The following is a 23,861-nucleotide window of genomic DNA, read 5'->3' on the forward strand; positions in this document are numbered from 1 at the left end:
AAACAGGAGGGCGCTTCTCATCCTCCTCTGGACTCACTGGCTCCCTCTAGTGGCCCTTATTGGCAGAGCCAAATACAGAGCCCGCTGACAGAGCAGAAATGGGATTTGCAGAGCCCCAGCTCCATGATCTCATAATAGAAAGCAGAGGGTGGGTTTAGAGCTGCGAGACAGCAACTCACTAGCCCGAGCGCTTTTATAAAGTATTAGAAGAAAGAGGTGAAGTTAGGTGAGAATTCGCTGGTTTTCAAGCAGAGATGGAAGGGAAATAGAGACAGTCCAGAGGTAATGGGACTTTCAGAGTCAGAAAAGCTGACTGCGTTTAGACAATAAGTAGTGTAAGACTGAAAAGGGTCTTGAAAGATGTGAGCACCTGTAAGGCAAATATCAGCTGAAGAGTGTGGACTTCCCAATTATTATTTCACGTGACTTTGGTGTAGCCACCATTACATTAAGCATGAGGCAAGGGGTGATGAAGCAAATAAATATATTAGCTTGAGAATTCTATCTACGAAAGAACTTGAGGGTGGTTAGTGTCACATGGATCTGACTAGAAGCAAATAGAACAGAAACCTGTTGTATTAATTTTGTACCTCAATTTGACTAGGCCACCGCACGCAGATATTTGGTCAAATATCATTCTAAATGTTTCTGTGAAGGTATTTTTAAGGTGAGTTTAACATTTTTAAAGTTTATTTATTTATTTTTGATAGAGAGAAAGAGTGGTGGAGGGGCAGAGAGAGAATCCCAAGCAGGCTCCACACTGTCAGCGTAGAGCCCAACACAGGGCTCGAACTCATGAGCTGTGAGATCATGACCTGAGCCAAAATCAAGAGCCAGATGCTTAACCAACTGAGCCACCCAGGATTAGGCTCAGAAATGTTATATTCTTAATATTTTTAAGAATATATTTTTAAAGTAATCACCACACCAATGTGGGGCTTGAACCCATGACCCCGAGATCAAGAGTCGCCTGCTCGGCCAATTGAGCCAGCCAGACACCTCATAAGGTGAGATTAACATTTAACCAGCAGACTTTAGGGGCGCCTGGGTGGCTCAGTCAGTTAAGCATCTGACTTCAGCTAGGGTCATGAATCTCACGTTTGGTGGGTTTGGGCCCCACAATGGGCTCTATGCTGACAGCTCAGAGCCTGGAGTCTGCTTCGGATTCTGTGTCTCCCTCTCTCTGCCTCTTCCCTGATCTCACTCTGTCTCTCTCTCTCTCTCAAAAATAAGTAAACATTAAATAAATAGAGTTTAGTGAAGCAGATTATTCTCCATAAAGTAGGCGGGCCTCATTCAATCAGTTGAAGGCCTTAATAGAAAAAAGACTGACTTCCCCCAGTGAAGAGGGAATTCTGCCAGCAGACTGTCTTCAGATTTGAACTGCAACATCAACCCCTCCACGGTCTCTAGCTGCTGGCCTAACATGCAGATTTTGGATTTCCCAGCCTCCATAATCATGAGCCAATTCTCTCCCTTGTACCCATCTATATGTACCCCACATATGTACACTTAATATATCCCATTAGTTATGTTTCTCTGGAGAACTCTGACTTATATGCCAAAAAGGCTTTGTGGTAACTTTATTGCCAAATAATCCATGAGACCAAATTTTAAAAAACCTTTGTCTGCCTAAAATTAGTATGAAATCTCAAGGGACCCTGAACAGTCAAAACAATTTTGATCAAGAATAAAATTGGAGGTCTCACATTTCCTGATTTCAAAATGTACTACAGGACACCTAGGTGGCTCAGTCGGTTGAGCATCCGACTTCAGCTCAGGTCATGATCTCACCGTTTGTGGGTTCAAGCCCCACATCAGGCTCTGTGCTGACAGCTCAGAGCCTGGAGCCTGTTTTGGATCTCCCTCTCCCTCTCTCTTTGCTGCTCCCCAACTCATGCTCTGACTCTCCCTCTCAAAAATAAACATAAAAAAATATTCAAAATGTACCACAAAGCTACAGGAATCAAAACAGTATGGTACTGGCATAAAGACAGACATATAGACCAATGGAATAAAATTAAAAGCCTGGAAATAACCTTGCATAGAGGTACCTGAGTGACTCAGTCAGTTAAGTGTCTGACTCTTGATTTCAGCTCAGGTCATGATCTTATGGTTTGTGGGATCAAGCCTGGGATTCTCTTTCTCTCTCTCTCTCTCTCTCTCTCTCTCTCTCTCTCTGCCTTTCCTCTGCTCTCTCTCTCTCTCTCTCTCTCTCAAAATAAATTTTAAAAAACATTTTTAAAAAAGAAAAGAAAAAGAAATAACTTTGCATATATGGTCAAATGATTTCAACAAGGGCCCCAAGACCAGTCAATGGAGAAAGGACTGTCTTTTCAACACACGGTACTAGGAAAATTGGATATTCACATGCAAAAGAATGGAAGTTAGACTTTTCTCTCACATCACATACAAAAATTAACCCCAGACGGATCAAACACTTAAACATAAGAGCTAAAACCATAAAACTCTTAGAAGAAAACAAAGAGCAAAACTTCATGACATTGGATTTGGCAATGATTTCTTGCACATAACCTTGAAAGCATAGGCAACAAGAGAAAAATAGATAAAATTGGACTGCATCAAAATTAAAACTTTTGTGCATCAAAGGACACAAAGCAATAAGGCAACTGGGCAACCTATGGAATGAGAGAAAATATTTGCAAATCATGTATCTGACTGGTATCCAAAATATCCAACAACTCAAAAACAACAAAAAACAAGCAACCTGATTTAAAAATGGGCAAAGGAGAGGTGCCTGGGTGGTTCAGTCGACTAAGCATCCGACTCTTGATTTCAGCTCAGGTCACCTCATGGTTTGTGGGATCAAGTCCCATGTCAGGCTCTGCACTGACAGCACAGAGCCTGCTTAGGAGTTTCTCTCTCCTTCTTTCTCTGCCTCTCCTCTGCTCATGCTCTCTCTCTCTCTCGCTCTCTCAAAATAAATAGACTTTCAAAATATGGGCAAAAGATCTGAATGTTTCTCCAAAGGTATACATTTCATGCACCAGTAAGCACATGAAAAGGTGTTCAACATCACTTATCATTAGGGAAATGCAAATCAAAACCACAATGAGACATCACCTCCTACCCACTAGGATGGCTATTAGTTAAAACAAAACAAAATAGGGGCACCTGGCTGGCTCAGTTGGTAAAGCATGTGACTCTTAATCTCAGGGTTGTGAGTTCAAGCCCCACATTGGGCATGGAGCCTACTTTAAAAAATAAAATAAAACAAGTGTTGGTGAGAATGTGGAGAAATTTGAAACCTGTGCATTGCTAGTCGGAATGTAAAATGGTGTGACTCCTGTGGAAAACAACATGACAGTTCCTCAAAAAATTAAACATAGAATTAGCATATCATCCAGCAATTCCAATGCTGGGTATATACCCAAAAGAATTGAAAGCAGGGACTTAAACAGACACTTGTCTACTAATATTCATAGCAGCATTATTCATTAATAGCCAAAAGGTGGAAGCAACCAAAATATCCATTGACAGATGCTCCATTGACAGATGCTTGGATAAGCAAAATGTGGTGTATTCATACAATGGAATATTATTCAGCCATGAAAAGGAAAATGTGACATAGGCTATATACAATACGGATGAACCTTGAAGGTATAATGAGAAGTGAAATAAGCTAGTCACAAAGGGACAAATACTGTGAAGGAGTGGCCAGATTCACACAAAGTAGAATGCTGATTGTCAGAGGATGGGAGGGTAGAGGGAATGGGGGGTTACTGCTGAATGGGTATCAGGTTTTAGTTTGGAAAAGATGAAAAAGTTCTGGAGCTGAATGGTGGTGATTGTTGGATGACAACGTGAATATACTAATGCCACTGAACTTTACACTTAAAAGTGGTTAAAATGCTAAGTTTTATGTTATGTATATTTTAACATATACATACCCATGAGTGCCCCGTGAGTGCACACATGGGTGCCTCTGGCTGGCCATGATTTAAAATAATTTTTTGGTCCCCATGCTTGCACCAGCAGGAAGTAGACTGTGAAACCTGCACATTCTCCAAGGAGGTCATACTGCCCAAAGCCCATCTCAGATGCGGTGCTAAAGGATAATCAATGAGCCAGAGGGCACAGCCAGGAGGCATGGAGAACAATGGACAAAGAAGTCCCTCCTGGAACAAATCAGGGTCTAATCAAGGAGTGTCTCCAGCCCCAGGGAAGAGGACTTTGATAATCTGACCAGTGGAGATTCAGAACTGCTTTGGATCAGAGACTGTGACACATCTTCAATTCTTTCCTTTTCTAAATAGATATTTCTATGGACATTATTCTTGTTCTGCCTTTGGATGTTTTGTTTTTTCAGTTCATAAGGAACCAAATCAGAAGCAGACTGAGAGACTTGGAGCTGAATATAGTCACTAGATGGGATTTGGGGTTATCTCCCTTGGGAAGGGGTGTGTTCTCTCTGTGAGAAGAGCGAAACCAGGTATTTGGCTCTGAAAGACAGACTGAGGCAGACTGTGACACAAATATCTGTATTTTCTTCTTCCTAAACCCACATCCAGACTTTATTTCCCAGTAGGGTTCCCAGATTTAGCAAATAAAAATACAGGCTGCCTGGTTAAATTTGAATTTCAGATAAACAATGAAGAATTTCTTAGTAGAAGCATGTCCTGTGCAATGTTTGAAACCATAATTATACTGAAAAAAATTTTTTGTTTACCCAAAATTAAATTTTAACTGAACATCCTGTATTTCATCTGGGAACCCTACTTCCCAACCTCCCTTGCAGTTAGATGCGGCCATGTGACTGAGTTCTAGCCAATGGTACGAAGTGCAAGTGATGTGCATCTCCTTTAGGCCTGGCCTCTTAAAACCTCTCTGAAAGCAGACGACTCTGAGCATCTAGAGGGAGAGTCACAAAATGGTAGAAGCCTGGGTCCCAAACGACTGGGTAGAAGAGGCCTCCCTCTCCAAAGCTGCACCAGACTACGATGTAAACAAGAAAGGAGCTTGTACGATTAAGCCACTGAGTTTTAGTAGTTGTTTATTACAGCAGTTAGTCTATCTTGAATAATATCCCTAATCCCTAAATCAATAACTTTTCCCATCCTTTCCTTAACAGTGTGTGATCTTAGTAACTATCTTTTTCTTCTTGAAACTTTCTCTTCCCTATTTTTTTTTCTAGTCCTTTGATGATGATGATGATGATGATAAATACCCACTGTTCATGAAGTTCTTATTATTGCCAGGTGCCGTGCTAGTGCTTTATCTAGTGTCTCATTTAATCCTCGTAACTACTCTGTGGGGTTGGTGCTATCACCCCCATTTTCAGGATGAGAAAACAGGCTTGGAGAAGTTGAATCACTTGCCCAAGGTCTTCTAGGCCCTCCTACTCTATACTTTTCTGACAGTCTCATCCGAGATCATGGCTGCTGCTGTAATGATCATGTCTGTGTGGATGGCTCCCTGACCTCTCTCCCTGTCTCCAGTTCCACATTTCCTGGCATATGAATGTGTTGAATGTGTTGTCACTGTAAACTCAGCAGGTCTGAAGTGCAGCTATTCATTTGTTGGACTGTTCTAAACGCTTTTCATTTAGTTTCCACAACAACCCTATGAGACGGATATTATTCACATCTGTGAGGTAGATAGTGTTATCCACACTTCACAGATGAGTAAACTGAGGCTCAGAGATTCAGTATCTGGCTCACATTTATGCGTCAGTACGCAGATCTCAATGACAATACCTCAGTTCCACTCAAGCTAAGCTTCTTCCAGTCCTGTTCCATGGCCTGCTTCCTATACTCATTCTCTGCCCTTAACTTTCAAATCCTTTCTGTCCTTCCAAGTCCAGCTCAAAGGTTATTTCCCCGCCAAGTCTGTTCAGGTATTACAAACTGGAAGGGATCACCACCTTGTGTGAATTTACAGAGGACTTGATCTGTACCTCACTTACCTTTTCCTAAGCATACAAGCAAAACTTTAACTCTTCCTTGTCATAAAAAGTTCAAGTAGAGAGGTACAGAGCAAGAAGTTTACGTGGCCCTTCAGTCTTCAGAATTTTCCAGTTTCTACCTTGATTAATGTTTCTGTGTATCTGCTGGCAACTCTGTTAGACAGTTATTTGAGGGCAGGACATATAGCAAATCACCTTTCGTCCCTAAAACAGGCATAATAAACAATTGTTGAAAGAATCCATCAATTTCAAATCCTTTGAGCTTGCACACACTACATTTTTAGACGAAGGTGAGAAGGTCTGTTCAAGAAAAGAAGTGATTTTTCCTCAAGGGGACTGGTAAAGACATGTCAAACACTCCCTCTCCTCCCACCTTCATTAAAGAACAAAAAAGCATCTACTTCTTAGGTGTATGAAGCGTCTGGTTTCTGTTTTAGCTGGGTCTCAGAAGGAAATGACTTTTCTCTGAAATTGTAGACGCCCAACCCAGCTGCAGCATTGTTAGACCTTAGGGTAAACAGGAAGCTTCCTGCCTTGGGCCCTTCATGTCCCTCTCCCAGACTATTAAAGACTGTTAATAGGATGGTAAAAGGACAGCTGCTGGCCATAAAATCAGCCCATTCCTTAGATCCTTGGAGAATAGCAACTAGATCCCTCCAAGGTCAGAGAGAAAACTGTGCCCGTCTCCAGGTCACATACCAGGTGTGTCCACCTAGCTGGGGTCCTCAGTTGTCTCCTCTATGATCAAATGTAACCATTAAGGCCTTTGCAGAACACCAAGAGTTTGATTCCTCGGTATTAGTTGAGAAGGTGGGATTTCCATTTGTAGGGTTTCTGGTCCTTGAAAGAATTTGTGTCTGCAAGCAACATGTCCTGTTCACCCCCCAAAAAGAGGTAAAGAGGAGAATCCATGAAAACAAAGCATCTGGTGCTCCTACCTCTGCGGTACAGAGCTGAAATAGGACCTCAAGTCTTCCTGCACACGGGGTGGACTTGCAGCTGTTGGTGAGGAAGGAGGGAATGGTTTCTGCCAACTGGAGGGACGCTAGGGCAGGGGTTATCCTCTTTTGCCAAGAAGGGCACTCGGGTGTCTTGGCAGAAGGCAGAGGGCTGCCCCAATCTGTGTGTACATTTTCAGAAGCATTTGACTCTGGACCAAATGCTCTCAGCTGTGCTAAAGCTGGGGCAATGGGTGGGAAACGCTTATTGGCCAGGCTGACGAGAAGCTCCAACAGAGGGTGTTGGGGCTCAGCCAGGAGCTTCCCTTCAGCTGGCAAGTTTAGCTTTCTGTCATGGTCAGAGGGAGCATGTCAAAATTCCAATTCTCAGTGCTCTCCAGAAGCTATGATTACCCATCTATTTTGAAATTTCTGCCTGTTGGAATTTTTAGCTCAAACCGGGATCGAGTGGAGACGATACAGAGCCTCTTACCTGGCTCAAAGAATGAGCAAAAATAGCTGAGGAGGGGTCAATGCTCTTACCACCAGTACAGTGATGGGCTCATAACCAAATGGGAGCCAGAAAGATACCATTTCGTTCAACCCTGTACTTACTCACAATTTTTCAATTCATGCTGCCTGGTTGGCTCCTCTGACCCATGTCTACCAATCAAGCAAGCACAGACACTTGGGCAGGGCAGGGCAACCAGTCACCACTTTGACCATTTACTTGCCCGGCACAGATTTACTTACACAGGTCAGGGAGCCGCATTTGCCAGGTGTCGCTGCTTTCCCTCATTCAAAGGAAAGGTCACTTGAGTTACTCCTCAGAGTTGCACCCAAGAAGGGAGAGTTCCTTCTAAGTACTGAAAGCAGGAGAATTGGATATTTTCTCCTAAACTCACATGTTTGAGCCACTACATGAAGTGTTTAGACTGGGGTGATTCCATGGCTTAACGCGGCTCTTAAGATCCTAGAGCAGAAAGAGACCTACTAGATTATATGGCCCATCCCCTCTCCTCTCCCAATAGGATAATATTATTTCCCCCAGTTTCGGAAGAGGTGACTAAGGCTGTGAAAACCCTCCCAAGGTCACACAGCTGGTAAGGGGGGTTTTACTGAGAGGACTACAATCCAGGTCTCCTGCTTCTTTGTGCAATGTTCTTTTTACCATGACTTCTTCCCTAAGAAATTTGTAGTATTTTAAGAAAGGTAATTCATTGCCTGCATAACCAACAGTTGTTTAATTTGCCTATCTTTGCAAGTTTTTTCATATAAATAAATGAACGAATCGTGAAAAAAGTAATCAGAAACAATGTCCCATCAAAAAGGTGGTCCTACTTTACTTCTTACTGCCACTACACTGTTCAGGCCTCTGCCATCATGCGTGGACTATTACCAGCCTGTCAGCTAGAGCCTTTGATGAAATAGACATTTAAGCAATTTACATTTAAATTTACATGTGGGTCAGTGGTAAGTTTGCAACTATTTTTGCTATGCTTGGTTGAGGGGACAGATCCAAGTGTAACTTTAGACCTAGAGTATGATTTCTTTACTCACAGAGAAAATAGCTGCTACTAATCTAAAATTTGCCACAGCCAGGACCAGCAGGGGTTCTCCAGTGGCTCACACTTCTCCCAGTCCTGACCAGCCTTCAGAGAGAGAGACGGAGGGGTTCTAATGGACGGAGCAACGGTCCCAGGGCAGTGCAGCCAGTCCCAGTGTGTATCTGTACTTCCAGACCCCCGAGACTCCAGGTCACGTCCAAGGCAGGAAGTTGCAATGTAGGAGTAGTCCCAGGAGCCAGTAAGACAGGAAGTAGCCCAGAATGCATCGTGTGACTAGAGAACAGGTTTTCCAGTTGTACAAAAGTCCCATGATAGAATTCCTGGGGACCTTTTGTCCTGGTGGGCAGGCCCCTGCAAGCGGCTTCCAAGGCGCAGTCTCTAGGGATCTCAACAGTGGCTCTTGATCCTGAAGCAAGTAAGCTGGAAACCAGTACACAATAGGAGTGGAGGAACCTAGAAATCTGGTGAGAACCTGAAATCGTAAGAGAGGGAAAACCGACATTTATTGGACTGTCAATGCTTCAAACCGGACCAGCCTGGGACTTCCCTGCTGCTAGCTGAACTACAGCCCCATGACTAGAAATGTATTGTACTGGAAAAGAGACACAGCAGAACTTAGGATCTGCCTGATAAAGCTGTGTGTAACACCAGCCGGGTGACCTCAATGTTACAAATAAACAGCTACAGGCTAATTACTACAGTAATGGGCCAATCAATACTAAAAACTCTATGGGGTCCAATTTTAGCCTAGGGCCTGGACTCTAAACACTAGGCTGTGACGTGGGCTTTGGGGACCTGAAGTGGTTCCCTCATCCCCTGGGAATGGCAAAACAGAGGGAAAAGGGGCAGGCAATCCTGCGGTTCAACATTTTCCCTTCTAGGGGAGTTCAGAGCCAAGTCTCCACATGGCCTCCCTCATCTAAGCTGGAAACTCTAAGCTTTGCTGGCACGCACTCTACTAGTTAATCCAGCTACAAACACAGAATGCTACTTTCTATTTCCCCTGTGCCTCTTCTTCACACAGCCCAGAGAACTTCACAAACAGCCAATGTGCGCCTCCAAGAGGCAGAAACTGCAAAGGAGTGGCCGGCACGGAGAAAAACAACTTCCTCGAGATTATGTGGGAAATGGGGCCACAGCCAGGAATAAAAAAAAAAAATAGAAAGTATCAAACACTTCCCATTCCTATCTCCCCACCCCCACCCCGAACATGGCACAAGGGAGCTCCTCTGAAGACGGAGTATCTGCCAGAGTGGAGAGCACCTCAACAAGTCAACACTCAAGCAGACACTCTGGGTGTTAGCCATGCAGGAGGGGAAGGTCCCGAGCTCTCCTCTGCACTTACTCCTTTATCACCATCACATCAGGTCCTTCTACAACTCTCGTGTCTCCGCACACACCCTTCATCTGCCCAGAGTAGTTTTCCTCTGCTTCTTAAACGCATTCCTTCTTACTCTTTAGGACCCAGCCTTAGTATGATGCCCTCCTCAACTCCTTCAGTCCATTTTTTGCTCTGTGCTTCCACAATACTTGATCTCAAAACGGCAACTCCTCTTCCATCCCGCTATACTAGAATTTTATCTGGGAAGTGTCTGTCTCCCCATTTCTACCATGAGACCCACCAGGGCAGCAACCTTATCTCACTTGTGTTCCATTCCTCAGTGGTCTGGCCCAGGATCTAGACAAAGAAAGCCCACAAATAGTTGTTGAATGAATAAATTAGGTGCAGGTTTCTCAAATGGGAGAAGCCAGCAGGCTTCCTTGTCCCTGGCCAAGGGGTCCTGCCTGTATTCACACCCTTATCCCAGCCAGGAACTCACACCCTTATCCCACCTCACCTGAACATGCATGCACAGACTGCCAAACAGCAACAGTGCTGCAGCGTGGACCAGGTACACAAACACCCGAGGACCGAGGAATCCAGAATCAGATTTTTCTAGGGTCTTACTCTTCTTGCTCCTTTGCATTCCAAGGGTAAGGCAGAACCAAGGGTGGGTGGTCACATATGTCCACGTGGCCCAGGCAACCAGGAGGGCCACTGGTGCAGCCAGTAGGAAATTGGGCACCTGCTTGAGCTCATAGTATCTCAAAAAGCCAACATTCCAGTAGATATCCTGGATATAGCTATATATTAGGGGAAGTTCCCAGGAGCACCAAGGTGGCTCATTTCCCTCCACGATCCGGTAGCCCTTGTCAACAGCTAACTGCAGCAAGGGCTTAGGGATGGGGTGGGCCGAGCCTGACAGACAGAACTGAGTATAGGCATAATACTGAAAGAGGGCAAAGGGAAGGCCAAGTATGAGCACAGAGAGGAACACAGAGCCCATCAGCTTCAAGAGCTCTCTCAGAGGATTCAGCACCATGAGAGAAGACAGAAAGCTTTGGCACTGAGAATACACGAGGAAGCCAATGTTGACCAGCCCATTGGAACGTACACCAGTGGCAAGGGCAAAGAGGAGTCCACTAGTCCAGCTTCGGCCCCTTTCCAGCTGCCCCATGGCGCTGAACGTCAGGAGGGCAAACAAAGCTTCTGAGTAACCAGCTGCCAGGAAGACATTGGCTGGGCTGAGGCAGAAGAGCAGGGCTCCGTAAAAGGCCTGGCGGGGACAGTGCAAAACCAGACAGCCCAGGTCGTGAAGTGCGACTGCAGCCAGGACGGAGAACAAAGAATTGAGCAATGCTACTGAGATTAACAGGCAACTCCGTAGGTTCAGTAATGCCCGCAGGGGTCTCAGGAGTTCAGCTCCCACCAGGAGAGCCAGGGGGAAGCCAGGGAAGAAGGCAAAGTTGTGCTCGTACAGATAGCCGTGCTCGGCAATGAACAGGAAGTGTTCCGCATCCCAGTGAGACAGGCCACCCAGAAGACCTTCCACAAGTTGGTCCACAGAGCCCGAGGGGGTGAGGCGAGGAGGAGAGAAGGCTTCTGCACGGTGATCTGGGATGACGACATTGAAGAGAGCCTGCGGGATGAAGGAGAACTAGGATTTCGGTTGAGCAACTGGAAGGGAAGAATTACCGTTTAATAAAATGAGGAAGAACCGACTTGTTGGAGGACAATCGGGAGTTCGGTTCTAGACTAGCTAAATTTGAGCTAAGACATTCCAGCGCAGAGGTCAACAAGGCAGTGAGATCTAGGAGTCTGAGGGTAAGGAGGGCAGTCAGGGCTGGAGATGTAAATTCAGGCATCATAAGTGCACAGAAGGTATTTAAAGGCATGAGACTGAATGAGATCATCTGGAGAGGAAGTATGGCTAGAGAAGAGATATCGGAGGATTGGGCCCTGGATGTGTCAACATTTAGAGTGTTGGGGCTTGAAGGACAATGAGGATCCAGAATGAAGATAAAGAAGGAACAGTCAGTAAGGTACGAGGAAAACCAGGAGAGAGTGGTGTCTTAGAACCAAGTGAAGCAAGGGAGTGACCAACTCTGTTAAGTGCTGCTGGGAGGTCAGGAAGATGGGGACTGAAAAGTGACCACTGGATTTAGAAATGTGTAGGTCACTGGTAAGTTTGACAAGAGTTATTTCAGTAGAGTTGAGGACACAGCAGACTTCATGGACTGGGTTTGGCAAAGAAGGGAAGAAGGGAGACTGAGGCAAACAGACAACTATTTGGACAAGTTTGGTTGTAAGTGGGGTAGTAGTGAATGACAATGTGGGAGATAAGTATTTGTTTGTGAATGGGAACAATCCAGTGGAAAGGCAACCACCAGGTTTGCAGGAGAGAGGGGAGGATGGCTGGAGCAGGCAGAAGTGGGTAGGAACTGCTACACTGGTAGAGGTGGGGGGCGGGCCTGGAAAGGAGAGCTGGGTTCAGCCTCACTTCAGCAGTGAAGGCCCAGAGGTGCAGATGCAAGCGTGTGACGGAGGAGGTGGGAGCACTCACAAGGCCATTTCTGATGACATCTATTTTTCTGAGTTTTCACTCAGGGAAGCAAGTTGGGGAAAAGGTGTTAGGGACTTGAACAAAGAGGAAAACGTGTAAAATAAGTCATCTCTGACTCTAGTTCTCAAAATAGGCTGTGCACTGGAATCACCCCAGGAAATTAAAAACTACTGAGGTCTGAATGTCTGGGTCCTATCCCCAGGGTTAATGATTGAACTGGTATGAGATACAGCCTGGGTATTGACATTTTTTTTAAAGCTCCCCCAGGGGGATTCTGATGTACAGAACAATTTGAGAGAATGGGAGGGTGAATGGGCCTGGGAAATACACGAAGATTGCCAGGTAGCACTAAAGACTCACTTGGGCCAGTGATCTTGCAGAGAAAGAGACTAGTCAATACAGTTGTGTGTTCTCTGGGCAGACGCAGCAGTAGACAGAGAATGAAACTGAGCTGTGACTGGGCTTTTGTGTTGTGAGCCAGGGAGAAGGGAGCAAGCAAATTATGCGTGTATGCCTGGTGGACCATGGAATCTAGCTGGCTAAGAAGGGGCATGGAAGCCATAAGGTGGATGAGGCACAGTGAAACAGTGGTAGAACCAACGGATTTTAAGTTCTGAGGGGGTGGGAGAACCGTTAGAACTGGGTTACTAGAGGGAGTGAGCTGGAAAGATAGGAGATAGTGGTTAGTTGTATCAGCTGTATTAATATTGAAACCACCAAGAAATCAACAGTTCTGGAAAGAGCAATGGTGAGTCAGGAGCTAAAATCTTCAAGGAATGAAGAGGAATGAGTTGTCATTAACAGAGATGCCAGCAACAATGAAGGGTAACTGGGGATATCACTTGAGGCGTGAGCTTTAAAGCTGGAAGGGGGCTGGGGGAGAGAGAGGGATGATGAAATAGCATTATTGTCAAGTGTCTTTTTGCATCATTAGATTGTCAGTTACTTAAAGGAAAAGAGAGTGCCAAGACTTTTCATACTCATCACCTAGCACAGTACTCAGAACAGAGTAGGCACTTCATACAATTGTGGTGGCTGAGTGAGAGAAGAGACATACTCATTTCCAGATCACCATCGGAATTAGTCCTGGTTCCCTATCCCAGATGCCAGTTCACGGTCCTGCCAGTCACTCATCTGATGCTGTTCAAAGCCATCACTGAGTCATTTTCCCCATATGACCCCATTTTTAAGGCTCTCTCTCTTTTTGGCCAGTTTCTTTATCAGGCCACTTTCAACAGTGAAAACAAATGGGACAGGAGAGATAGTCACAGAAAATGGCCCTAGTCTCCAAGTTGAAGCTACTTTTAACTAAACCTGGGGCCCAGCAGAGGCTGCTATGCCTCATTGTGTGGGAAGGGAGAAAGGAGGTTTCCAGAAAGGAACCAGCTATGAGCCTGAGGAAGTGCCATTTGTGAAAAAAAGCACACATAATTATGCTAATATAACATCACTAGGTTGTTGACATCCATTCAACAACACACAGTGAGAACATACTAAGCACTGAGCACCGTGCTAGGCACCAGATAGAATTCATATATGTGTGAAATTTGATTAAAATATGTATCAAGGCCAGCCTCAGAGGGGAAAGGGAATTGTAAAAGTGCAAATGCATTCTGAGGGTTGTGGTGGGTAAGGCAGCAAGGGGCGATACCAGGGGAAGAGTTGGGACATTGCTGACTAACCGAGTATACATAGAGTGTCTCAGGATCGTGCACTCAACTGACTGACACAGTGCTCAGTCTCCTGCTAAGGGGACTCTAGGGCAATGCCTTATGCTGTCATGCCCTAATGGCATCTCTCATTACAGAACTTCATGGTCTGTTAGAAAGCCCACTACCTCTGGAGTTAGGAACCCTGGGGTCTGACTCTGGCCCTTCTCTAACTTGCTGTGTGTCTTTAGGGAAGCCATTTAACCTTTCTGGGCCTCTGCTGCTTCATGTGTAAAACAAGGGATTAAAAGATCATTTCTGGGGGACCTGGCTGGCTCAGTCAGTAAAACATGCAACTCTTGTTCTTGGGGTTGTGAGTTTGAGACCCACACTGAGCATGAAGTTTACTTTAAAAAGTCAATAAAATATTTTTTAAAAGACCATTTCTAAGAGTCCCGACCACTTCTCAGTTATCAGGTATAGGTGTCTATGGTTCCAACCACATGGAAGGGTACACCTGGGAGGCAGAAAGAATACGGGGACAATTCTTACTTAGTGCCTAGCCCAGCATGTTCAGGACAAAAGATCAGAGACTGACCTGCAGCACCAGAGTCAGGACACGGCAGCTGACTGCAAACCTCAGCACCTCTTTCCTGGATGGATCCATGGGCCACATCCTCTCACCACCGGGAATTCAGGGGTGTCGCTGCCAGGACTGAGCTCCCTCGGGCTTCTAAACTCCAAAACCCAAGGAGAAAACATTACATGTGGGCCGAAAGTAAATTCTTGAAAGCATTCTTCACAGGAGACCCCCCCCTTCGCCATTACATGGCAAACTCAACCACCTAACGGCCCAGATGAGGGAAAAGCATCTTGAAGGCAGATGGGACCCACCTGGTATCACCCTGAAGCACTGTATTGTCAGGAAAGTTCTACATGAAGATTGGCATGAGGTTGGCAGCTAAGCTCGCAGAAAACCTTTAAAAGACTGTTGAGCGCCTCTACGTAGGAACTAAAGACCTGGGTTCAAGTCCTGACTCTGTGGCTCACAAGGTCTCATTTAGCCCTTGTGAGCCTCAGTTCTTTACGTATAAAATGGGATCAGACTATTTTTTTCCCCAGACTATTTTCTCTCACAAAATTGTCATGATGGTGAAATGGACGAAAGTGTGAAAAAGTACTAGCAAACCCATGTTGTGGTTGCTATTATTTGGTGTGTGCCCTTTTCCTCCTGCCCAGAATAATAAACTAGATCCCAAACCAGAGTCCCAAAAGTGGGGCATAGAACTGAACTGGAAGACCATAATGACTACACACTCTAGCCTAGCTCTCTGATGTGTGTTCAGCTGGTCTGTTAAATTAAGTGGAGAAGGAAAAGAAAACCACCACTCAGCAGGACTTCAGCCAGCTCACATTGCTAAAACAAACTTAGGGGGAAGACAGAGTCGACTACTAGGGATGGAGAAAACTCTTATTTCCCCATCTCTTTGTTGGAATGGCAGCAATGTATAAACAATTGCAAAGCCATTCTGAGGCAAGGAATGAACTTTAAGGCTTTTTTTTTTCTTTTTCTTTCTTTCTTTTTTTTCTTTTTTTTCTTTTTTTTTTTTTTTTTTTTTTTGGTCTTAAACAGTTCCTTGGGCTGAAAGAAGTAGCAAAGGCTCCTACAGAACATTCAAACACCAGTCTGGGAAATCAGAAGTGGGGGCAAGAGCACCAGAGGCAGCTCACTGATTTGGGGTGCACTATCCCTAACAGGAAAAATATTAAAACTTAGAAATTAATGGAGAGGGCTGGAAGAGTGTTCTTTCTTATCTGGCCAATACCTATCACATCTTTAGGTGTCACCTGTTTCTGGAATTCTTCTCTGATGCTCACTAGACTATTTGATATGCTCTCATTATACTCTGCCTTGTCGTCCTTACTGCTGTTGCTTATTTAAGTTGCTTGTGAGGGCGGGGGCTTTGTTTTGCTCCCAACTATACCCCCAGGGCCTGGCATTATAAACAGGCATTTCAAGCCTGGGTTCCCATTGAGTGGAAGTGGCAAGAACAAGATATGGCATCACCAGTTCATTGGCTCGGGATATAAAATCACTGCTTTAGGTATTCCTCCCACCATATCTCACGGTAAGATCAAGACCTAAGTCACAGAAGCCACAGGAAAATACAATTCCTCCAGAAAGGGAGCAAGGTTGGCCAAGGCTGACAGTACACTTTCCTCAGCAGAAGGGGGCGCCTGCTGCTCACTCCATCACCAGGAGGCCCGAAGGAAGGGAGGGGCCGTTAACGCCACACCGGTTTGCTCATCAAGATTCAGTTCAAAGGCAAGCTTTTGAAAAAAACCAAAGAGCCGCGGTAGTTTATGAATCTACCCAACATTTCCAGCATCTGACTCGCTGAATTGAGAGGAATTGTAGAAACAAGTACAGCCAACTTCACACGGCGGCTGATTCTTTATCCTAGGGCGAATTCACCTTTTCCCTTCCTTCTCTTCCCACTCACATGCAGAAGAAAAAGTTGGGGACAGAAAAGCAGTTAACCCACCTCTGCCTCTTCACCAGGCTTCCATTCTTCCTTTTCCTCTCTCCAGAGTCAAGCTCTAGCCCCAGCGACCACCGGAGACTTGTAACCTACTCTTAGCTTACAGGTAAACCAAGTAAAAAAACAAAATAAAGCCAGTGAGTTGTCCCTCTTGGCTATTGCAGACCTCACTTCCCAACAACCCCTTGACGCAATCAGACTCTTGAATTGGCAGGACATTTACAGGGCAACTAGTTTTACTCTATCTTCCCGGGAGATAACTATGCCCATAGTGGTGAATAATAAAAAATCTCCTTGGTTTTTACATCAGAGATCTCATTAGACCCTGTGAGGCCAGTATGGTTACCATCGCCATTTTATGGATGTGGAAACTGAGGCTCATTGGGGTCAAGTGACACACCTTAGGCTATATTTAAAGAGAATGTCATTTTTTTTCCTTCTGGAACTTCATGGTCTTCCGACCAGCCTTCACCCGGGCCAAAGGGGATGCGCTCTTTCACAGCCAGGGCAACAACCCAGGTCTCCCAAGTCCTAGCCCAATACTTGTCCAAAGACAGCGCATGCTCCTACTGGGTATGCTCAGGGCAAGGGAGGGCCCTATCTGAGACTCTGGGGGAGCCTGAATCGGAGCCCTGGACCCTTGGATGCTCCCTTGGATGCTCCTCTCTGTGGAGTGAGGAAGTTTCCGTGACTCAGGGTCCTTGGGGCCAGAGGCCTCGCTGGCTGTCGCGAGCCAGGGGCCGCCTTCTGCCAGCCCAGCCGGGTCGGAAGCCCATTCTAACCCTTACTCTCGGACATAGTCCTAAATGGACAGTGGGCACCTCTTCTCCCAAAAGGAGCCACGGCTCAGGGACTACTCCCGAGGGGGCCGGCGGGGCCCGGCCTAAGGCCGGAAGGCAGGCTAGGGCGGGAGGCTGTAAAGGAAGAGGCGGCACCGGGAAGCCGCTATGGCGGAGGGGCGGGGCTCCCCGCTTCTCGGCGGCCTCCGCCTCATTTCCCTCGGCCTCCGTTTGACGGCTTCCCTCCCCCGAGAACTCCAAGGCTCCCGAGCTGGCGCCTGGTCCACAACGCCGGCCCGTCTCGACCTCCCAGGCGGGGCCCGAACCTCGGCTCCTCCATCCGGGGCCCCGACATCCCGCGCCTGCGCACTGGCTCCGCCGAGGCGACCCCGCCCCCCTCCTGCCCGGACTCGGTGTTGCCCCGCCCCCTTCCGCGGCGGCCATGTTGACTCCGGGCGCGCGGGGCGGGGACGGCGTGGACCCAAGAGTCCGCGCCCCTCGGCCTTGGCAGCTTCCCGCCTTGGTGACACCTGAAGAGTTCCCCCTGGCGCTTTACGCGCCTCAGGCCCCCTCCCTCTCCTTCCGTTAGCCCGCGGTGTGTCAGAGTCGGCGCTCTCGCCCGGGTTGCATCCCGCAAACATCCACTGAGTTCCCGATGTGTGTGTGTGCTGAGGCTCTCGGAGTTTCGGGCCGCCCCGCGACCTCTTCGCAGAAGCCGGAGAGAGCCGCACTTTCCCTGCTGTCAGGCCACCCCAGCTCAGCACAGGGCCTGGCACACAGTAGATGTTCCCTGAATAGAAAGAAACGCCTTGGGGCTTCTGTGGCCAGCAGTGGCATTCTGCGTCCTGGGTGTGAGGAAAGTGGGGGATCCCCCTGCTTTTCCCCTTCAGCTCCCGGGCACCTCGTGTCCTACTTCGATCCTCGACCCCACCTCCTCAGGTGGCTAACGAGGATTAGGAAGGAAACTTAAGAGAATGCGCCCCGCCCTTCCCCCCCCCCCCCCCCCCCCACTCTTCTTCCTCATTCGGGCAGTTGCTCTCGTAGGAAGTGAGGCCAAAAAGAAGAAGAAAAAGAAGCTAACTCAACAAAACCGTCTGTTAGGGAGGAGCGGCCGGTGGGCACCCCTGTAACGGAAACTGTTAGAACAACTTTGCACCCTCCTTAAAGGAAATAGATAATAAATCCTTCTGCGTTGGTGGATTTCTTGTTTCTCAGGATTCCAAAGCCTTCTGTGGTTTCAGTTATCGGCCCTCCAGAACGGAGCGAGGGTCTGGGTTAGCCTCTGGCCACAGCCCCGGCTGAGGGAGGGGTTTTATCTTCTGCCACAGCTATTAACGTGGGTGGGAACAAAGGGATGGTTGCTATCTCTCCAGGCAGAGAAAACTAGCCTCCATCAGTTCTGCGGGGGCCAGGGACTGTAGCTTTTGGTTCTCCCTCATTTCGGGCTCCGAGACCTAAGCTGCCCTAGGGTACTGCTGTGTGTAAGGTGGATCCGGTAGAAATCACATTTTAGTCTTGTGTTGGAGAAGGGAAACAAATGGAGAGGACTCTCCCCCCGTTTTTTTCAGGGACACTTGTCCTCAGCTTCAGACGCCCCTGAGTGAATCGGCCAAGCTGTGGTGCACACTCGTGACTGGGGCCTGAGGTTGTGGCTTGAATCTCTAGAAGTCCATGAGGCTCCCAGCAGCACTCAGTTTGCAGAGACAAAACTGAGCAGTGTACCATACTTGCTTTGTGAATTCACAAGGGAGAAAGACCAGCATTCCTAAGGTTCCCTCTATCCACACCAAATTCTCTCAAAAATCTATTTGTAAAAAGGACAGGGGTCTCTTGTGACAAGTCAGAATGTTTTCTAACAGCTCAACTGTCACCCGTTAGGGGTAGAACTTTGTCCAGACCTTCAGCTCTACTTTCCAGCAATTTCTCCTTCCTTCCTTCCTTTCTCTGCTGCCCACCCCCCCCCCCCTCCTCTTCCGCTCTGTTTCCTGTTTCATTTTCTGGCTTCTGCTCTGACAGGAAAACAAGAAAGCTGAACCTTGTGCTCTCAAAGCCCTGGCTTGTCAGAATGGAAGAAGACTAGGTGGGATGGGAGGGGGTTCTGGGCCTCCAAGGCCGTGGGTAAGTAGTTGAGGAGGCAGCTCTCTCCAGTCTGCGTTTAGAGTCTGCAGCTAAAATGGAGTCTGCATCTACACAGGGAGCCAGCTGAGCAACCAGCCCTGTGGGAGAGCCAGGGAGACAGAGACGTATCCAAGGGCTCCACAAAGACTCTATGCCACCCATCCACTTCCATTAAGAAGCAAACGTCCCATACCACCAACAAATGATTTCATAACACAAACCCCTGACCTAAACAATACAAGCGATGCGTCACTGTTTCTAGAATCCTAGAAGGTAAGAGGGTTACGGCATTTCTGTTTCTTCGACTTGCCTGGCTCTGCTCTTGCTGCTTCCCCTGCTTGAAATGCCTCACTGCCAGACCACCCTCTGGCCAGCCCACTACCTTCAGGTCTCAGCTGAAAGGTGGCTTTGTCAGAGGGGCTTTCTGCCACTACCTGGCCACAGCCAGCACCCTGTACTATCCCATCACCCTGTTCTGTTATTTTCATAGCACCTATCATCACCTGATTGTCTTAGGAACTTTCCTCCTTTCATTGTCTGTTTCCTGCTTATGAAATATAAGCTCTATGACAGCACAGGCCTCGTTCACCAAAGTGTTACCAGCACTTAGAACAGTGCTTTGCGCATCGTATATACTCAGTAAAGATCTGGTTTATGAATCAGCTTAACCTGACACCAGTTGTTTATGGATATGGGAACTAAGGCTCTGAAAAAGAGGAGTTACTCGCCTGAAGTTACATAGCTGGTGGTGAAGGTGGGACTTGAATTCGGATCTCTGGCCTCTGAAGCTGGTTTTCTGTCACTCCACACTATTTTAGTCTTTTTCAGGTTTACCTCTTTCCCTCTCTTCCTTTTGTTCCACACAACTACGAATCTTTACGAGGCTATGCCAAGAATCCTGCATCGGGCATACCATGGCTTAACGGCTCCTATCTCCTCTTTCCTCTAGTAAATTCCCATATTACCTCTTTGATTTAGTCAACAAAATGGGACTGCCTACTGTGTGACAGGGGATGAGAATGTAACACAGAGCAAGACAGACACAGTCCTCGTCCTCGTGGAGATGGTGGTAATATCTACCTCATGGTTTCTATAGTGCTTGGCACAAAGGGCTCGATAAAGATGGGCTGTTGTAATTCCCTGAACAAAAAGGGGGAAAGAGTGATGTTCCCACTGGAGGTGTGAAGAAGGAAGGTTGGTAGTTCTCATGGAGCACTCACCATGCTGAGCAACCTGACTCATTTCTTTCTGTAGCTGCCTTGCCTTGCTCCTGCACCATATCCAAGCCCCAGACCGAGCAGTGTATCTATTCTCAGTAATTCAGTTTCAGACACTAAACTTTCCTTTTTTTTTTTTTTTTTTTTTGAGTTTATTTATTTTGAGAGAGAAAGAGAACGGGCGGGGGAGGGGCAGAGAGCAAGGGAGAAGAAGAATCCCAAGCAGGCTCCTCATTGTCAGCACAGAGCCGGATGGGGGGCTCGAACTCACGAACCCGTGAGATCAAGAGCTGAGCCGAAGACAAGAACCGGATGCTTAACTGACTGAGCGACGCAGGCACCCGAGACACTAAACTTTCCATGGCCCCAGTCCTATGGGAATGATGGAGTAGGTGACCCTGATCCTGGCTTTGAGGCCACGCCATTATGGGATAAAAGTGACCGCACTGGCTTCTGATTCAGTCACCGCCAACTGTTAGCAGGCAGGTCTAATGCCTGTGATGACATCTGTGCCTTACGAGAACTTTATGCCACTTCTTTCCCCTGTGGGTATCCACTGGCAGTTTCCAAGGGTGCCCGGTGACATTTACATCCATCCTGAGATCTGGGGTGGCACCAGCCAGGTTTTGGACATTTACCAAAAGCAGCATCCTTTTGGCCTCTGTTGTATCATTTGAAGATGTCCATCCACCGTAGGACAAAGTCCCCACCCTGCCTCTCAATTGCAGGAGCCGCCAGACACTGACCCTTTAAAGGTCATGACACTAAATATTTTTCACCCTTCTTTCGGTGTTTGCCTTTCAGTAGTTAGAAAACCTTGACCCCACTGAGAGGCCTAGTGGGAAGGGCCTTAGCCACTTGGGGGTGGCAGTGGCTGCAAGGCAAAAGAGCCAATGAGGTTGAGAGTATTGTTTAGGCCAGACTTGGCTGCTCTCCAGCTATGAAAGAAGGTTAAGGTCATTTGGGGGGTGGGGAGGGAGGAGCCTGGGAAAAGAACTACTGGCCACACCCCTGGGTTCTCTACTGGCGAGGTTCTATTTACTTCTCAAAAGCAAATTACTCACAGCTCAGTGGCTAGCAGTTCTCTCAGCCTGTGGTAACTCCAGTCAGAAACTGGAGACCAGGCTAGGCTCCCCCTGCATTGCAGGAGAGTAGATGAAAGGAACCCAGGAAACCAAACTCCTAGGTAATGCTCCACACACAGCCCAGAAATGCACTTTCTAGACTAGAAAATGAAGTTGAAGAGGCCCGGTGCAAATATAGCCATTAGCAACACCGCTCACCAAAATATAGATATGAAAAGTTTCCCATGTAGTTTTTTTTTTTTCCAGGAGAGTCCTAGGAAGGCATCCTGGTTGACGGAGGTTTGCCATTGTCTCTACCTCCCCCTTAATCAATAGAGAAAAACACTGATTATTCATTCCTATCCCTGACCCAAATATTAACAACCACACTTAGGCTGATGAACACTTGATTGATATTCTTGGGACACTTTTTACCTCATGCTGAATACAACAAAGATCTTTCCTGCGGAGCTCCACAGCTAGATTCAGTTACTCCTTGTTGTCCTCTGACCCAGGAAGGAGGGCCTTCGTCAGCAGGACCTTGCTTGGTGTGTGAGCTCAAACCAGCTCAAACCATTTTCAACTGTAAAATGGGAACCAGAATACTGATTCACAGGCACAATCCTCAATCCTCCCTTGTAAGGTTATTTGACCTACTACATCTGGTACCCAAGTAGGTACTCACTAGAAGACCGTGGTTTCAAGTTTACTTCTAAGTGTCCACAACAATAGCATTTTCTCTGTTACTGCTTCTGATCTCTCCGTTGTTTCCCCAAAGAAGGAGATGAACAGAGAAGCTCTATATTGCAACATTTAGCCTCATAAAAGTAACTGCATCTGGCCAACATCTACAATTTCATTCAACAGCTACTTAAGTGGCCAGGCTGTTGTAGGACAGGGATGGAGCAGTGAACAAAATAACCTCCCTGCCCTCAGAGAGCTTATATTCTAGTGGAAGACGACAGGGGAGTACAATATACAGTTGACCCTTGAACACTGGGCTTGAACCGCACAGGTCCACTTAGATTTTTCGATACGGTGCAGTACTCTTAAGTGTATTTCCTGTTACGATTTTCCTGACATTTTCCCTCTCTACCTTGATTGTAGAAACACTGTATATAATACATGTAACATACAAAATATGCGTTAATCAACTGTTTGTGTATCAGTAAGCCTTTTCCCATGAAAAGTAGGCCAATAGTGTTAAGTTTTGGGGGGGATCAAAAGTTATACGTGTTATTTCTGGGGCACCTAGCCGGCTGGCTCAGTTGGTGGAGCATGGGAATTCTTGATCTTGGGGTGATGAGTTCAAGCCCCACGCCGTGGGTCAAGATTACTTAAAAAGGAAAAAAAATAAAAGCAACGTGTAAAATTAAAAAAAAAAAATTACACATGTATTTTTTGCTTGGGCAGGGGGTTGGTGCGCCCCTAACCTCCGCACTGTTCAAGGGTCAACCATACAATAGGCCAGATGGTAACAAGTGCTACCAAGTAAGGTAAAGCAGAGAGGGAAATAAGGCAGGGAAGCAGAGATTGCTATTTTAAATAAGGTAGCCAGGGAAGAATTCGCTGATACAGTATTTGAGCAAAGACCTGAAGGAGAGAAGGACTTCAGCCATGTAGTTATCTGGTCAAAGAGTATTCTGGACAGAGGGAACAGTAAAGTGCAAAAGCCCTGAGGTGGAAACATTGCAATGTGGTGGAGCGAGCAACGGGGAAGAGAAAAGGGGCCCAGGGAGGTAACAGCAAGCCAGATAACGGAGTGAGACACACTGAAGGATTTTTTTTTTTTTATCTTAGGTTTTAAAGGGAGCGTTTCTGGTTACTATGTCAAGAATAGGTTCAACCAGGCAAAGCAGAAGCAAGAAGGTCAGTTTGGGGAGTAGTTCATGAATTCAAGAAAGATAGGATAGTGTCTCGAACTACAGTGATAATGGCTAGACTGAGGGTTCTTTTTTGGAGAGTGCTAACATACTGGATGTAGAAATGATAGTAGTTGGGTTTTTGGGTTTTTTTTTTTTTGCCAAGGAATGGAGTTGCTGTTTACTGGGAAAACTATGGGAGAAGCAGGCTTCTAGGGGGAAGTCAGAGCATTTTAGCTTGGGGGGGGGGGGGTGTTCAAATTAAACTTCCAAGCAGAGATGTCAAGAAGCAGCTGAATGCTCAAATCTGGTA

The 23,861-nt window shown here is 46.7% G+C and overlaps 1 protein-coding gene across 6 annotated transcripts; it reads right to left on the bottom strand.

Annotated features, from left to right (window-relative positions):
• Nucleotides 1-8,084: 8,084 nt before the first annotated feature.
• PIGV (phosphatidylinositol glycan anchor biosynthesis class V) lies at nt 8,085-18,224 on the bottom strand. 6 transcript variants are annotated; one of them, XM_047869754.1, is made up of 5 exons: nt 17,614-18,224; nt 16,512-16,607; nt 14,564-14,698; nt 10,271-11,392; nt 8,085-8,904 (listed from the first exon to the last, which is right to left on the bottom strand). In XM_047869754.1, exons 3-5 carry the CDS (start codon nt 14,639-14,641, stop codon nt 8,623-8,625), a joined length of 1,482 nt encoding a protein of 493 aa, XP_047725710.1. In that variant the 5' UTR covers nt 14,642-14,698; nt 16,512-16,607; nt 17,614-18,224; the 3' UTR covers nt 8,085-8,622. The 6 variants fall into 6 exon arrangements, with proteins under 6 accessions (XP_047725710.1, XP_047725711.1, XP_047725709.1 ...); XM_047869755.1 differs by having other exon boundaries at nt 17,444-18,224; XM_047869753.1 differs by having other exon boundaries at nt 17,330-18,224.
• Nucleotides 18,225-23,861: the final 5,637 nt, after the last annotated feature.

Source organism: Prionailurus viverrinus, chromosome C1 (assembly GCF_022837055.1).
Source record: "Prionailurus viverrinus isolate Anna chromosome C1, UM_Priviv_1.0, whole genome shotgun sequence".
Classification (NCBI taxonomy): Eukaryota; Metazoa; Chordata; class Mammalia; order Carnivora; family Felidae; genus Prionailurus; species Prionailurus viverrinus.